At 39.1% G+C, this 16,570-nt stretch overlaps 1 protein-coding gene across 2 annotated transcripts in view; it reads left to right on the top strand.

The window, feature by feature from the left end:
• Positions 1 to 10,691: 10,691 nt before the first annotated feature.
• gas2b (growth arrest-specific 2b) overlaps positions 10,692 to 16,570 on the top strand; it is a 22,104-nt gene continuing 16,225 nt past the window's right edge. For both annotated transcript variants that reach the window (XM_008405171.1, XM_008405172.1), the window contains exons 1-3: positions 10,692 to 10,780; positions 15,031 to 15,269; positions 15,898 to 16,007. In XM_008405171.1, the coding sequence (XP_008403393.1) occupies positions 15,044 to 15,269; positions 15,898 to 16,007 (336 nt within the window). In that variant the 5' untranslated portion in view covers positions 10,692 to 10,780; positions 15,031 to 15,043. The remainder of the gene's footprint in view (positions 10,781 to 15,030; positions 15,270 to 15,897; positions 16,008 to 16,570) is intronic.

Raw genomic sequence — 16,570 nt, 5'->3', positions numbered from 1 at the left:
CCGTGCCATTGCAAGGGGGGCGCGGGAAGCCGTCTGGATGAAAARRAAAAAAAAAACCATGAACGTTGTATGCGCTGGGTTTTTATCTTAGAATGGCCAACTCTCTGTTATTCCTCTGTCAATTTGATACAGTAGGAGCTTCCGCACTTCCCATATCTGTGTCCTCAGTCACTTTTGTAGTAGTTTGTAGTTAAAACTGTTTAATCTGTTGTCAACATGTCGTAACCTGTTTTTCCGAGCCGCCTCTAAACGCAACATGAGCGCTACGATGCTCGCGCTGGCGTGTGGCCCAGGAGAAAAAGTTTGGGAACTGCCTTAAGTGCCCTAAGGTACACATTTTATCACCTTGGTGAAAACCAGAGGTTAAAGTACTATTATTGTTCTAGAGACTTTCTTGATTTGGATCCTTTGTAAAAAAAAAAAAAAGAAAATAAAACAAACAGTTTGTTAGGTGAAGGCTGTGGTAAAATGTGGCTCAAGAACTCAGATATCAATAATGCAAAACCACAGAAAACATCTTACCCTGTGGGAGAAAAATCTAACCTTGAATGAAGTGTTGAATGGCTCAAGAAACAAAAACGTCACTCTGGCTCTCGGGAGATACAAGATATTGTGTTTCCTATTTGTGTGAAGCTGCATTAAGTATAGATGTTTTACCATCAACATACATCTCTTCAAACATTGTATTTCTGCCACATTTGTCATTAACCACTGGACATATTATGTAAAGCTCAATCTTAGTAATCCGTTGCAGGATGAATTTGTTTTAATAAGGAGAAACAACGTGTCGTTCTAGAGAGTGGAGCATCACTAACTGTAGTTTATGGGCTTAGAAAGACAGAAATAACAAATGTATTTTGAATTCTTACATTCATCACTTAAGGAATATAGTTCAGACCACAGGCATGCCTCCTAACAATACTGACGTCAAACAACTCTGCAGGAGCTTTGTAAAGCCCCAAGGTGACTCAGAGATCAGATTGATGCACAACATCTGAACCAGGTAATATTAAAAACATGCTCCTTATGTCTGTTTTAGGCTATGTGTGTGTACACGTGTGTGTGCGTGTGCTTTATTGTGAGTCTTTTCCTGTCTCAGTTCACTGCATGAGTTAATTTGACAAGCTCAATAAACGTGTCACCACTCAGCCCTAAACTGTTTTCTCACAGTCAACCAGCCTTAACCGTCATGCTGTCCCATTACATTTGGGTGGAGGTGACCCATAAATGTTTGTGGCCATCAACTCACCAATAAATTACATTAAAACACACAGCAGAAATGTTTGGGGGGGAAAAAGAGACAACCTATTGCAACTTGATGTGATGAAACTGAGACTCTAAATTATTAAAAAATACGGCATGTGGGTGTGTCCGTCCCAAACGAAGAGAATGAGTTAACATATGTTGAGTCATTTTAATGATTGTTCGAGAGAGGGTAGGGGCAGGTGCTGCTTTGGCCTCAAGGGATTTGGAGAATGAGAAGGGAAGGAGGGGATTTAGGAAAGTGGAACCTGATGCCAAAATCACTCTTTAATGACAGGAGGCGGGGTCCACGACGTCATGCTCGACCCCCTGAGGTCCGGTGTAGCTCATAAATAAAGCTCTGATTTGCACGGCGCCATTCCAGCAACCCTAAGCAGGTTGCAAGACGACGACAAACATTTCTCTTGATTTCATGTCAAGTTCGGATGAGAGTAGTTTGCTACTTTTCGCAGCTCCTAAAACTCTCGGGCGTTACTAATGAAATCTTTCTACTTCTCACCGCAAAGAGAGTTTTACTGTTTATGTTTCAGATCACATGTGGTCATACACGCCCACATGTGAGCTGTCCAAGATGCTCAAAGAGGAATGACTGGGTTAACACCATCTGTTCTGAGAGTTTACACAAAGACGTGGAGAATGCAGACAGAACTCAACATGCCACCACCGGATTGAAACTTTGAGAATATTTCTATCTAGAAAATGCACTTCTAGGCTCTTTCAGGATAACAGTTACCCGACCTGGATCAGTGCTGATTGGTTGAAAAAATAGAGGCAAGTTCCTCCTCCCGTATGAGACAGGAAACACAATAGGCTGCACATCCCAGCCTTCAGCGCTGTAGCCATACAGCCGGTATATATTTAGCTAGCCCCCCAATATCAAACGCTCTCTCCCACCACCTCCCTTCTCCTGTTCTGCTCATGTGATTTTGACCATCATGTCAGGAAATGCGTCATCGGTTCGTCAAGGGGGGAGCCTCTAGGGCGAGGCACTCTAATTTTAGGAATTCAAACACACTCCATCTTAAACCAAATAGTAATGATGCAAGATCATGTGCGAAGACCTGAGAAATACGAATGCAGAACAAATAAGTGTCTCTCTTGCATTGCTTTAGAAAATTAGGATAATTTGTTTTTCATGAACACAAAGCTTGTTGTCTGCTTTTGTAGATTTCTCTTGTTTTTGTTTTGTTGCTACACATAACAAACAGAGAGAAAATGGTTAAGTTTCACCAATTCCACCATGAAAACCTGGAATAAAATGTTAAATCAATAAAGCTCTTGTGTTATTATGACACTAAACAGGTTGTTCCTGAGGCAGAATAAAAAACAAATGTGTAAAAACAGTATGCCGAAAATCATCCACTGTGACTCAATACCGAGGACGACACAACCAATTGTTAGGTTGAAGTGAAAATATGTTTTCTATGAAATTCATTTTGTTATTTACATATCTTTCATTGATATGAAAATGCGTGTGATAATCTGAAACACTTAAGGGTGATTAAAAGGAAAGCAGAATTAAAGGAAATCTGTCAAGTTAATTTTATGAACTGTGTACAACAATGTTTCTGTTGAAATGGCTTTATTTTTATTCACAATGTGCAGACAAGCAGTGGTATGTTTTGAGAAAAACAAAAAAAAAAAACATGGAATAAAACCATTAAAGACACGAGGATGTGGAATTATTTTCTTGTACTCGGTTATTGGAGCTAATGTACCTAGACTAAGGCGTGTTTCTGTGCATGTGTGTCCTTGCAGGTTGTATTCAGCCTTTCCTCTTAGTGCTCTATCACCAGATGGGCGCTCGCATTAGATGTGCATGTGTGCGATGGAGAGGTGGTGTGGGGGGCAGAGAGGGGTATTTCCCAAAGCCCGAGCATCAGGCCTCCTTTTGTCCTCTTTCCTGTCACCGATGGCTTCACAGTGGGGTGACGAGCGCACTCCAAATCTCATTAAAAAGTGAGAGACGGGGTGGGAGGAGGTGGGGTGTCAGGGCTGTTAATGTCTAATTTTATTTCCTCTTAAGATAAAACCAGTGGGGGTGGGAGGGAGCATAATCTGAAACAAATTTTACATGATAGAGTGGTGATGATAAAAAAAATAAATAAAATAAATCAGCAAACCACTCTCCTTCCTGAGATGATTTATTGATCTGAATTAATGTCATCGCTTTGTGTTCGCCTGATTTCATTAGACACAGAGGTGAGACACATCTGATAGAGTGGTCTCCAAGCAGAGCGATAATATGAGAACGACGCCATCACAGCGCAACCCTTTTGTTGTACATTTAGTGAGGGCTCTTTGCACACAGCCTTATCAGCGTGAGAGCTGACCATGATAAACCTGTTTTCCACCGCTGTGACTTGTGTTAAACAACAACAACCCTGATAAAAGTATTCAATAAACAATCTCAATTCTCAGAGCAAGTCTCTTATTATCTCCATGTTAAACTATTAGCTGTAATTGCCACTATGAATAGCCTCCTTTGTGCAACCTGCAATTTACCCATTTACTCATCAGGGCTCAAAATTGCTTTAAAATTGCAGCCGATTACGGCTCATCTCCAGTAGAAACCATGCACTTGCTTGACGATTTAAGGAAAAATACAGCCACTTCTTTCCTTATTTACTCTCTGCTAGCAGTCAGTTTCAGCAAGAACTTGACAATGCTCATTTACACCATTCCCAGAGCTTTACGTTTTCTGTTGTTAGAGTGATAAAATGTTAGGTGTCTTTAAGAGTTGAGCCGGTGAGGGTAGACACCGTGGGGCCGAGGTGAGGGAGGAATAAAAGGGCCAGGCAACAAACAAATAGAGTAACGGAGACCCTGCTTTTGACATTTGTCTGCAGTCATAGGGGAAATTGTAAAGATTTCCAGTGGAAATCAAAAAAATTTTACAATTAGAATGATAAAAATAGTAATAATTTGCTTAGCCAAAAAAAAGTAAAAGTAATTTTTAAATTCACGAGGGGAACGTATTGGAGAAACAACCCTCAATGGAAAACGTGGAGCAACATTCAAGACTCATTCTGAACATCTTGCCTGTATATCTAGAAATATCGACTTCCTGAAGATCTTTCACAGACAAAAATATCAATAAGATGTCAAGATATCACATATTTGAGACATCAGAATGAAGGGAAGCTTGCAACAGGAGTCACGTGACAAGGATAAGATAAAGTCATGAGCTTTCTTTCATCATATCTTCTTCCTTTGTTATCTGATGGCTCTTCCCCTCCCTCATCCTCCCGTTACACTCCTCCTACTCTGTCACTGCTGCATGGTGACTCAGACTCTGCAGAGATGCTACATCTGCATGAGTCACCCACTGGTCGGATACTGTCTGTCTCCTATGGACTTTTGACAGTCATGCAAGCACACAAACACTGCATAGGCACAAATTTGTGATTATAACCTATGATCCATTTTCCACGCACTCCAGCATATTTGCTGCTGCAGACAAGGAGAAGCCATGATCACAGAAGAAAATGCTTGTTTTTGGCCTCTCCTCCACAGCTCCATGCTGCATAAACATGCTGTTTTTAATGGTCTTCCCTTCACACGGCTCTGACCACCGCTGCACTACCACGAGTGAACAATCACTGCAAATCTGACAGTCCTCTGCCACTCACAGGAGGAAGATCTTTACTCATCCTCTTTCTGTTTCTGTCCGTCTATCAGTCGGTCTCCCTCCTCCTCAGTCAGACACCTAAACAAACACATGGATGCATGCAAGCTATTTACAATTGAGGTTTCAACAAATCAGTCGAGCCTGACAACTCTCAGCCAACATGAATCGAAAACAAGAAATGAGCGTGTTTTTAAAGAAAATACATATTTTATAATAGTTTATGCGTTCATTCAGATACTTAAGTAATTCATCCGATTCATTGCACAACATTTCAGCGTTTGAAATCCATGATGACATTTTGAGTTAATTGATGCTCCCTGTTGTTATGAACAAGGGTTGTGATCCATTTTATGGATGATAGCAGCACATCAGTTACTAACATAACATTTTCAGAAATACTTAAAACCACAGAACATTGCCTGCTTTCTGTAATTGTTATTTACTAAAATCCAGCACTCTGTGTCTCATTTCCAAAACTCTTCAGATTCTAACAAGATGCTACAACATAAAAACATCTTCTACCAGACACTCTGATCCAGGTACAAAGCAACAGAACTGGCAACAAGCTTTGCCCTATCAAGTCAGAACTGGGACTGATTCCCTCACAGGACTCACAAAAATGTTTTCATTGAAGACTTGGTTGTGTCTCTTTACTCTTTGTGGTAAATGTTTTTTTTCCTTGTGTTTAGTTTGCTGTGTTTTTTCCACAAAAAATGCATTTCATTTATAACTTTCCAGAAAAGAAATTGTTAAATAATTGAAACTTAACAAAACCACAATAAAAGAGAAGTAATGAAAGAAATTCTTCTATTTTTAAAGTCTGCTTTTTTATTTAAACATAAAAAAACCTAAATTTCTTTGCTCATTAATTTATTTGTCGCGACTGAAGCTTTTCTTGATGGTGAAGATTCTGCACTGTGTGTATGTGCACATAGCTTACAAATCGAGACATATCTGTGTCTTTAACATCTGTATGTCCTTGAACATTTCTGATTTTTTTTCCTGTCTTTTGTCCAACATTTCAGTTCAGAGATTAGTTTCTATGGAGACAGGGATGTAAGCGTAAAAAGGAAAAGAGAAAAAAGAGAAATGTGGTTGTCAGGAGACAGTCTACAGCCATGAGGTTGACGCTGAAATCAGGAAGGTTGCCGGGTGCTTTATTCAGTTTCAAATTTTCTTTATAGTCCTTACAGCCTCGGAGTGGTGGGGAACAAAATGCATCAGCCTATTCACCCTACACACGTTAACAATTTAAAAGAAAAACACTAAGATATCAATTTCTCAAACTCTCCAGATCAGCCTTTGCCCATCGCTGCACAAGAGGGTGAGTGACGGTCTGATTTCTCTGGTGTTGACAGGAGTTAAGAAACTCGCTGCCGATAATACAGACCTTTCAGGCACTCCATCACTTGATAATTACATTACTCTGGTACTCCATTGCTTCCCCTCGCTCCTGCTAATCTTTTTAGCGTCCAAGTGATTGCGATCGCAGTGACAGAGAGAAATGACAGCGAGTCACCTGCTGTGGAGCTGAGTCCTCTCAGCCCTCTTCATGCCTTACTGAAGGTTTTCAAATCTATTCAGCTTTTGTCAGGTAACCATGGAGGTGAATGGGAATGACTCCAAACGTGGCTCTTGCTTCTGATTTTAGATCTGTTTATTTATTTGTTAGGTTAAGTGAGCAATGGACTCCAGCTGTTAATTATTGTAATTTATTAATTATTTTAATCTCTATCAAATCAAAATCAAACTGACTGTACCCCTCTCAATGATTTTACCCAGAGTAAGTTGCTATGCTGCCCTCTAGCGCCCTCTATTGGACACACAACAAAAGTCACTTTCATTGAAGGAAAACAACTGTAAATGTTTGTTTATTCAGTTTTTTAACAAAAAAAACATTAGCATAAATAAGTCACATTATCTTTGTAATTTTGCTTTGCTAGTCTAGAATGTAAAGTAATTACCAGACTGGGTCAACATAAGAGGCTTGGCTTGACAGGTAGTTTAATTAAAAAAGGTTTGCCCCGAAGCTACTGGCACAGCAGTCTGAGTTGAGGAAGCCAGAATTCATTTTTCATTACCGGGGCTGACAGACATATTGTTTAATAGCCATTTATATGAGCACCTCTGCGACACTCAGACCTCGACAGGCTGTGGCTGCGACAGATTTTATACGATAGCAGGATCATAACAAAGAAGATTAAAATCAAATAAAATTATACGTAGAAAAGGGTATTTCTTATACAATGAAACATATTTTTTGCACATAGCACGTTTCATAATCACGCTGTTTTCAGTGAAATCTGTTTTTTTTTTTTTCTTTACCTCATTACCTCAAGCATCAAAAATAAACTTCTGGTGAGTCTAAAGACAAAACGTGATTTATCGGAGAAGGACATCACATATATTTGAAAGGAAACTTAGCTCTAGAGTTTGGCTTTTAACTAACTTTTAACACTTATATGACTATTTTCGATTTATGGTAATTGCATGGAATTGTATTACACTGAATTTGATATTAAACAATTTAAATTGATTTATTTATGTTATTTTTTGTGAATAATTAATATTTTACACAAGTTGCTGAGTTTAATGTTTCTCCTTTTTTATGGTTTCCTTCTTTGTTTCTTCTTTTCTTCCTTTCGATTGTATTTATGATTGTTTTGATAATTTATTCTTTTATTTTCTGCCATCTTAATTTTAACACAGAGTATTTTAGAATATATGCTTCCTAGAATTTACCTGGATTTCTCCTCAGTATCACAAGACAGTTTCATTCCTTGAGTACTTCTAACCAACAACAGCTCTGGTAACTGCACACTTTTATTTTATTGTCTATTTTTAGCCTTGTTTAACTCATCATTTCTACTTTCTTCTTGTATTTGTTCTATCTAAAAAGAAAGCTGGTTGCCCTAAAAATGTATTTATTTGTTTATTTATTCATTCATTTATTTATCAGAAAAATACATAATCTGTGTTCACCATTCACATTCAAACTTAGCTTGATGGCATGTTGCATGTGTTTGGAAATCAGAACAGCAAACAGACACAAAAACATGCAAACAAAATGACACAGACAAACACACACACGCACAAAAACATTAAGATTGGTCACTTTTATTGAAACACATCATTCTACATCAAAATAAGATCTGCGTTCATCTGACAGGATGATAAAACACTTGTGAGTCTCTAATAAGCATGTCCCCATCTGATGGGCCTCAGGTCCTCTTGACCCTGGGGACCAATTTGAGTGGTACACAGCACATGGTGCTCTGCTGAATGATCAACCATAACCCACCGCACCCCATCCCACCGCACCAGTGGAAGAGAGGAGGGGTGGGGGGGAGACAAGATGAAGGCGGATTTAGGGTTTTGTTGCCTTGGTAACCGGAGATGCCATCTGTCATGCATGTGTTGATCCACATCATGTAGCTGAGACATTGTTTTAATTCACCCATATTCTCAGGGCCAGACAGACCTTCTGGTAAAAACACGTTCACTTCTCACTGGCAGTCATTTCCTGACAACCATGAGGATGTAGAATAATACAACCCTTTCACTTAAGGCAGGCAAAAGCCCCACAAAATGTGTTTCAGGCTCGATTTTACAACCGTGGCTGCGTTCCAGGTGCTGAAGGATCATTTATTAACTCTGTGGGTGCATCTGAGTCATTGTTAAAATTACTTTAACGGGCCTTTAAAACATCACCAGTATGGCTACCATACCAAACTTGTTTCAAAGGCAGTGGAGGCCTTTGAAACCAGAAACAGGATGTGATTCATGCTGGATATGTTTACTGTCTGTTAATTTCTGTAAACAACAGGAGACGAGGGAGCGCTGGTAGTCTGGTGTAAACAAGCAAATTATTGAATGAATTTTAATCTTTGATATCAAGCATTAATCTGAGAGTAATGCACTGGTGCTTTTATTAGTATTCACACAAGTGTTGCACTAAGAAATACTAAATATGGAATAGAAAGGGGAGGTCAGAGAGGAGGAAGTGGGGAGAGTCTCACAGAGGTAGAAACATAAGGGACATGTCCTCAGGGAGAAGCTGCAAATGAACCAGCAGCTACACCTGGGATGGGCAGCAGATGAATATATTAAGTTTAGTTTGTAGGCTGCCACCTATATGATTGATTGTTATTGTCTCCCATAATATATCTCCCATCATAATAATGCTGGAAACAACGTCAGAGTACCAAACAGAAGGTGGCAGCATCTCGGCCCACTTTTCAAACTGATACCAAATCAGTTGTGTAAAATGTGAAAAGTGTGAGATGTCTATACAGTGTCTCATGCACAGACACTGGAATTCATTTCATTTAAAGATGAAATGGATTTACTTGAATAAATGACTTCTTGTTTAGCATCAAAACCACAAGGATTCCTTCATTTTGTTCTTGTGCTGCTCTCCCTCAATACAACCTAATATCTGGACAGGGTCCAAATTATAAATCCATCCTGAAATAGAAACAAACTCCCACATTAATATTTAGATAAATACCCAGAGGACACGTCGTAGCTTTTGTGTGCTCAAAACATAATTCTACCTGGACATTTAAGTTCTCTTATTGTTTAAGAATTGGTCAAATTTGTATAATTTACATTGATTTGGTTTCCAGGCCTGAGCTGTTTAACTGAACTATATACAATTTCAAAAAGGTTGAGGTCGAAGTCACACCAGAAGCTTATTGTTGGCCTGCTTTACTCAGTTTTGAAGCTGATGATTTAGAGAAACTTTGAAGAATTTCTTCTGTGACACGCCCATCAATTTGCTTTGCAGTTGCAACTTAACTCCTCCAAACTTGTCATTGTGGCCTAATAACTCAGCTTTTGTCTTTTCTGAGAACTTGCACTCAGAAGACACTTAGGCTGCCACAGTTTTAAGTCTTGCTTGAATGTATCAATGTTGGAGCAGGAGCTTCATTGTTGATTGGCACATTTTAAGTTCTTGTGACCAGAAACTCAGTTAATTCAATGTGAACATTGACACTGATGCTCCAGAGCTTTGCAGTTTCTGATTGACTCAAGACTTGGGCCGTTACAGACAAAAAGATCCAGGAGCCACTCCAGAAACAATCCCATCTCAAACACCATTGAAAGATAATTAACTATTCTTAAAGGTCAGGCTCATTCTGATATGATCAACCTTTGGCCCTTCCATTTCTGATAAGAATAGCAGGACCTTGTTGATAGCAAGCAAACATCAGAGAAGAAGAGAATAAAATGCATCACTAAAAAATTCCTGAAAATAATGTCTATGATGAGTATGTGTAATCCTCTCTCTGATAACATATGTGTTTGGTCTCAGACTGAATGCCTCTTGCAAAAATATTCTCTTTCCACTGTTTACGTCAATTGCACAATTATTTGTGTCATTTTAATTGTGCTATTAAAATTGGCTGGCAAAGGTGTAAGAAAATAAAAGCTATAGGAAAACTGGAAAAATCAGTCAGAATAAACGTGCAGAATTGTTTTCTTTCATGCTTTAATGTCGTCACCATTGATAAAATCACAAACTACTCCTTTCTTTATGATGGGCTTGATTTTCATTTAAGAAGCGCATATTTCTATACCTTTTAGTTTTTCTAAAAAACAACAACAAAAAAAAAACTCAGGAATGCCAACAACCTCAGCATGGAGGATATTTTCAGTTTAGGTTCCTCTTCCTCTGATCTCACTTTGTAAGGTGACACCAGAAACTTGCAGGCGTGTGCAAGAAGTCTCGCTTTAACTCTTCCCCATTTCACTCTTGTGTACTCTCATTTGGCCGAGCCGAGGGAGATGAACATCTGGTCCTGAGTCATGTGAGCGTGAGGACAATTCACTGCAGAAGAAAGGAAGCACACCTTCGGGAAAGTTTTGCAGAGTTTAAGTTTGGCAAGTATTTTTTATTTCTTTTATTTCAACATCAGTACTGTTGATTCTGAGAGAATAGAAAGAAGTAATAAAATGAATGTAGGTGAATTACTTTAACAGCTGTATCCCAGCCAGAGTTTCAATGTGATTTTAGTAAACGTTCAGTTCCTTTTTATAGATGAAAATAATAAGATTCCTTGTGTAACATTAGATTTACAGGCTTTAAGATGCATTACTTGCCAAAATGTCTCAAAGATTCAACCAGTAACATAGCAGCGTCGTGAGGTCACTGCAATAAATATTTTAATTTGATGGCCTTTTTTCTGTATTTAAGACATTACTCAAAAAACATTTGAGTTTATTTGTGACACCCAGTCATTTTAAAATCATAATTACTCACCGTTGCATATCTGAGCCCAGCAGACTGAAACAAACCTCTTTCTCCTCTGATCATTTAAAGTTTATGCTGCCAAGCAGGGGCTGATGGAAAGTTGCAGGTGCACTTATATTATCTTAATATGTATTGTTCATTTTGCTGACTTACATTACATTTTTATACTCCAAAAAGCCGCAAGACATGTAATGACATCATGACAACTAAAAGAAATAACATAACTGGATAGATATTTGCGTTCAAAGTTATTTATCCCAATTATTCAGATAAATGGTTAGAAGTAATTTAGACGTAAAAGCAAAATTGAAACTTTAGATTATTCAGATGATAATTTCAGTTTTCAGGTGTGAACACTGACTGCACTATAAGTGACATTTTTTGTGTGTCGCTTGTTCCCTCTAAATAAACATTAGGTGTATCTCTACCGTGTCCAGTGGCAAAATTCTACTAACTAGATGTGAAATTAGCTGTTTGCTAAATACAACTTCTGGTTTTTTCCCAGGAGAAGCCATGTTGGAGGTCATATAAGCTCAAACCCTTAATCACACTCACATTTTACTTATTTACAACAAATTTGAAGTTTTTTTTAAGACATTGATTTATCTGAAGATTCATCATTCTGAACGGATGGCGTGTCATTTCAGCTGTTTCCACCTAAATGCTGTGAAAATGTTTAATAGCCCAATTAAGAGACTGGGGATACCACTGAAGCAAATCGTTGCAAGCATTCAAGGCAGACGAAAATAAATGAGGTGGAATAGAAACAGATACAAGCATAGACCTGTGTGCATGCGTGTGCATGCGTGTGCATGCGTGTGTGTGCGTGTGTGTGTGTGTGTGCTGACAGATTCTACACCACGCTCTGCAGGAGTACAAAGGCTGCCAGTGTCTGAGAGCTGGACCTGTGGATGACCTGTACTTTGTCTTTCCCAGCAGAGCCGTCCTGTAGCAGAGGCGTGAATCTTGCACCTGGATGTTTTCTTAGAGAGGCTCTCCTGGCCTGCGGGTCAACCAGTTAGACGAACCTCAAACTCAGCAGGCAGTGCCCTCCATATACACAATATAATCACACCCTAGAGGTCTGTCCCATGTCTGGATGGAGAACTTACAAAGACTCTTTTTCACTATGACCTGTGAGAGTCATATAACTTAATCATCGGCAACAAAACAAAGTCCAGAACTCACTGACTTACTGTATGTACAGTGTCCACAGTGCGTGTACATATTTTGCTTCAAGGTGTGAGGAAAAGGGCATGATAACATTTATGTCATCTCAAATTTATCTTTTTTATTCACATCATAATTTGTGAGGATTGAAGTCTTGGAATTTTAACAATCACTTGCCTGAGGTATGATTCCCATAAGCCTTATCGCTAAATGAAATGCTGCGGCGGCTCAACAGTTCTGAAAAGCTCTCCTACTGAGATAATCACAAACTTCCCAGAAAAACATGTTGAGCTGATGGTAGCATCTGTCTCATAATATTTTAATACACTTTTCTCACCAGTGTTACCTTAACATGTAAGCAAATGGCCTGTGCAATGAACACCAGTGCACCTCAATACATAACTTCAGAACCTCCAATTGGTATAGCATGGTCAGCTTTTGAAACAAAACGGAAGGTGTTTCTTCTTAAAGTAAGCTGCAAAATAAACTCATCTCAGCACACGCCATGTGCCTACTGTCTGGGCTGAGCTGATAAAGAGGATGCCAAGAGGTGGCTGGTAACTCTGGAAGAGCTGGTATGAAAGTTGAAAGAAACTCTAATAATCTTACGCTCATCTTTATGCTAGAGAGCCCAAAAAGCCATTGACCAAGGAAGACAATAAGGAAACCAACAAACTAGAAATGTACCACAAGCCTGGTAGGCAATATAGCAAACGTGTGGAAGAAGCTCTGGTCAGTGACCAAAAGGAAACCCTTTTTGGCCTACATGCAAAACACTGTATGTTAAGGAAAGCGTACGCTGTGAACACACCATCACCATGGTGACATGTAGAGGAGCTGGAGTTAATAAGGTTTAGGGATGCTTCTCTTCAGGTGGGAGAGGCCAGATTTCTGACATCCTTGTCCAGATTTAATGCTCCTCTTTTTGTATTATGCAGTTTAATATCTGGTTAAAGTGCATCACAACTTTGAGTTTGTCAGAGCCCGCTTGTCCGCAGTAACTGTAACAGAATAGCAATGCCTTCTGCAAAGCTACTATAAGGTTTAATGTGCTGCATGTCCACCAGCAGACTTCCTGTACTTCATGATTTTTTGAACTGCAAAATGTTAAATTAATCATATATTTTTAACTGATGAAAGTTTCCCTGAGCTTGGAAACAGTTTCCTTCCTGTCTTGTAAAGACTGTGCCAAACATTCTCCTCTGGCTAAAATCTTCCAGAACAGAGTTACTTTTGTTTCAGTCTGTCTTTGCTCACAGTGCCTCTGGTTCTCACATGTGTTTACATGAATCTTGGTTCATTTGACTATCAAAACAAGCAAGAGATGCTTTGAATGCTACAATTACCAGTAGCTCGGGGGAAGAGTCGCAATATCAATATTGTGGTCACTACTTAGATGCATCTTGGTTATTTGCTTCTCTAACCCAAAGAGACCTGTTCTCCTGAACAAGAAGGTGTTTCAGATGGCCTGTTTTGACATTTTGCCCAGACATTTATATTCTGCTTGCGCTGAATCCTAATTACTTTGCCCCTTATAAATGTTGTAGGAAATTGGGATGATGAGAGAGTTAAATTCTGTCTGAAGATGTAAATCTGAGTAGAGGTTTAAAGGAGCTGCTCAGAGAGCTATAAGCCCTTTATGACAAGGTCACTACTTGTAGGCTGCATTGTTGTATACAGCGACAGTCAAACATTGTCTTCAAGTAAGAACAGCACAACTTCAGTATAGTTTTACTCAAGTAGAAATGAAAGTAATTATTCAAATTATGCAAATTGTTGTACCTGCAAATATCAATTTTACTCATTTTTCTGAAGACTGAAACACTATAAAACTGTGTTTAGGGTAAGAGATTCTGTGGGATTTATCACAGTAACATTATGAGAAGGTTCGAAATGTCTCAAAATAGCTTTAGATTTGACCCAGTTCAGGAAAAGAAACACCTCTACTATTTGCTTTTCTTCAATGCTCAGCTGTGGGATTTGAATTTATGTGAAAATGAAACTTTAAACTGAGCTGTATGTTCTTTGTAACTCTAGTTAAGACCATTTGCTGTTTGGGTTGTCACCTTAATTCCAGCTGATTAGCCAGAGTATCGCTAATAGCTAGAGCATGTCTCTGCAAGAGGCCATGCTTTATGATGGAGTTTGCTCTGGGAACAGAATAAATGAGCCATGCAGCAGCACCAGGAGACCAGCTCAGGGCAATGGCTGTACGTCTTATTAAGCACAATCTGTCTGCACTCAGTCAGTTTAATCCCTTTGATTAATGGATGTCTGTACTATTGTTTGGTTAAAAATACGAGGTTGATGCATCGAACACAATGCTGCAGCCAGAGTGTGGTAAATTTCAACACCTTGCTTTTGATGGTGCCACTTAAATATTGTTGTTACACCATAAAGATCCGTCTGTTTGTAGTTTTGTTTAAGGTAGCCTATGCAATACAAGCAAGATGGGGGGTTTTTTGGAGCAAATATTTATTTTGACTCAATAATGTGCTAATCATAATTTGGCTATTAAAAACCATCTTGACCACAACAAAGCGAAGCCACTTGTGTGCCACATTTTTAAAAATCTTACTAAAAGTATAAATTTCATAACTATTACACATGTTTCTTGGAAAGTTACAATATGATCTGGTTTTAAATTAACTGAATTTCTTTTTAAAACATAGATGAAAATGTAAAACACATCTAATGTTTGCTCCATCAGCTGGAGGAGAGTCATGGAAAGTGAAGCGGGAATGATGAGCGCGGCCGGCCTTGATGATCGTCTGAGTCCGACGCGTCTGACAGGGTTGGGAATGAGCTGCCTTCTCTCTCCAAAGTACAGACACTTAGGGCCGGGCCTCACCTGTCTGCATACGTACAACCAGTGGTTGCCTTACCGCCATGATGCTAGCCTCCTGCCCATGAAAGAAGATCTGGCCCTCTGGCTCAACTCTATTATGGGTAAAATGTCTTCTTTATGTTACAAATTACTACAGTCTGCAAGGGGGGGGGGGACACTTTTTTTCCGCCATGCTATACAAACACAGGTGTTTTTCAATTTAGGAAAGTGAATAGGAGGATGTACATGTGAAAAGCACATGTTAACATCAGCTTACTTTAAGGTTTTGTTAGTTGAAGATGAAAAGGACCCAAAAACGTTTAGTTTGATTAAAGCATTTAGAATCGTCTATGCAGGCCGTTTTCTTTAGCACAAAAAAACAAATCAAGTTAATTATTGTCCCAAATCCCTGAAATCCCCCTACATTCAGAGATGTTTCTCTCCACTCACTTGCATTGTGCAGGGAAATATAAAAAAAGAGTCTGCACATGTCAGAGCGTGTTGAAAGATGTCGGTGGAGTGATTCAGACTTGATAAATCTCTTGCACCATAGACTCATCCTTCAAATCCCCTGGTTCACCTGGTGAACTTTTCATTTCCCCTCAATGTGACCCTCACTATTCAGTCACCGAGGTCAAAAGCTGTTAATAGAAATGAAAGTCTATATGGTTAGGCAGATGTTGTCACCAAGTATGTCTGATCGTTGTACTTTTGTGCAAGTAGGTTAGTGTGTTTGTGTGTATCCCTTAGGGTTGAACCTCACTGCAGACAGTTTGATGGAAAAGTTGGATAATGGTGTTCTCCTCTGTCAGCTGGCACAAACGCTCCAAGAGAAGATGATCCTCACTAGCAACAACAAGGTGCTGCACATTCACAAATTCATCGCAGCTATTCACAGTTGACTTCCTATTTACTGGTGTCGCCAACTTAAGATTAACTTGCTGAAGTAGGATATATACGCTCGTCTTTTGGAAAGGGCAAAGAGAAAGGAAGCTCTGTCTCATGTCACATTTATATTGCAAATTGTCATGGGCTCCTCATTAAAATTGTTTATTCATAATTGACATATAGATTTTTCACCAGAGTCAGTCTGACGAACCAGAGGCAAACAATGGCAAGGCAAATTGTGGTTAAACAACAATTATATTTCCACACAGGTCAAGGTTGGTCGCCTTTATGTCTCAACAAATGAAATCGCCATCTAAACACTGCTTGTTGGATTTGCTCAGGTTATCTGTGTCTGACAAGTGCAAAAGTGGGCAAAGGATATAATGAGGTGCATGGAGGGAAGTAACCCGAGGGAGAAGTAGGAAATGACCATGTGGAGAAGATAGATAGATAGATAGATAGATAGATAGATAGATAGATAGATAGATAGATAGATAGATAGATAGATAGATAGATAGATAGATAGATAGATAGA

This window comes from Poecilia reticulata, linkage group LG3 (genome assembly GCF_000633615.1).
Source record: "Poecilia reticulata strain Guanapo linkage group LG3, Guppy_female_1.0+MT, whole genome shotgun sequence".
Taxonomy (NCBI): Eukaryota; Metazoa; Chordata; class Actinopteri; order Cyprinodontiformes; family Poeciliidae; genus Poecilia; species Poecilia reticulata.
This window is presented reverse-complemented; position numbering and strand designations above follow the sequence as displayed.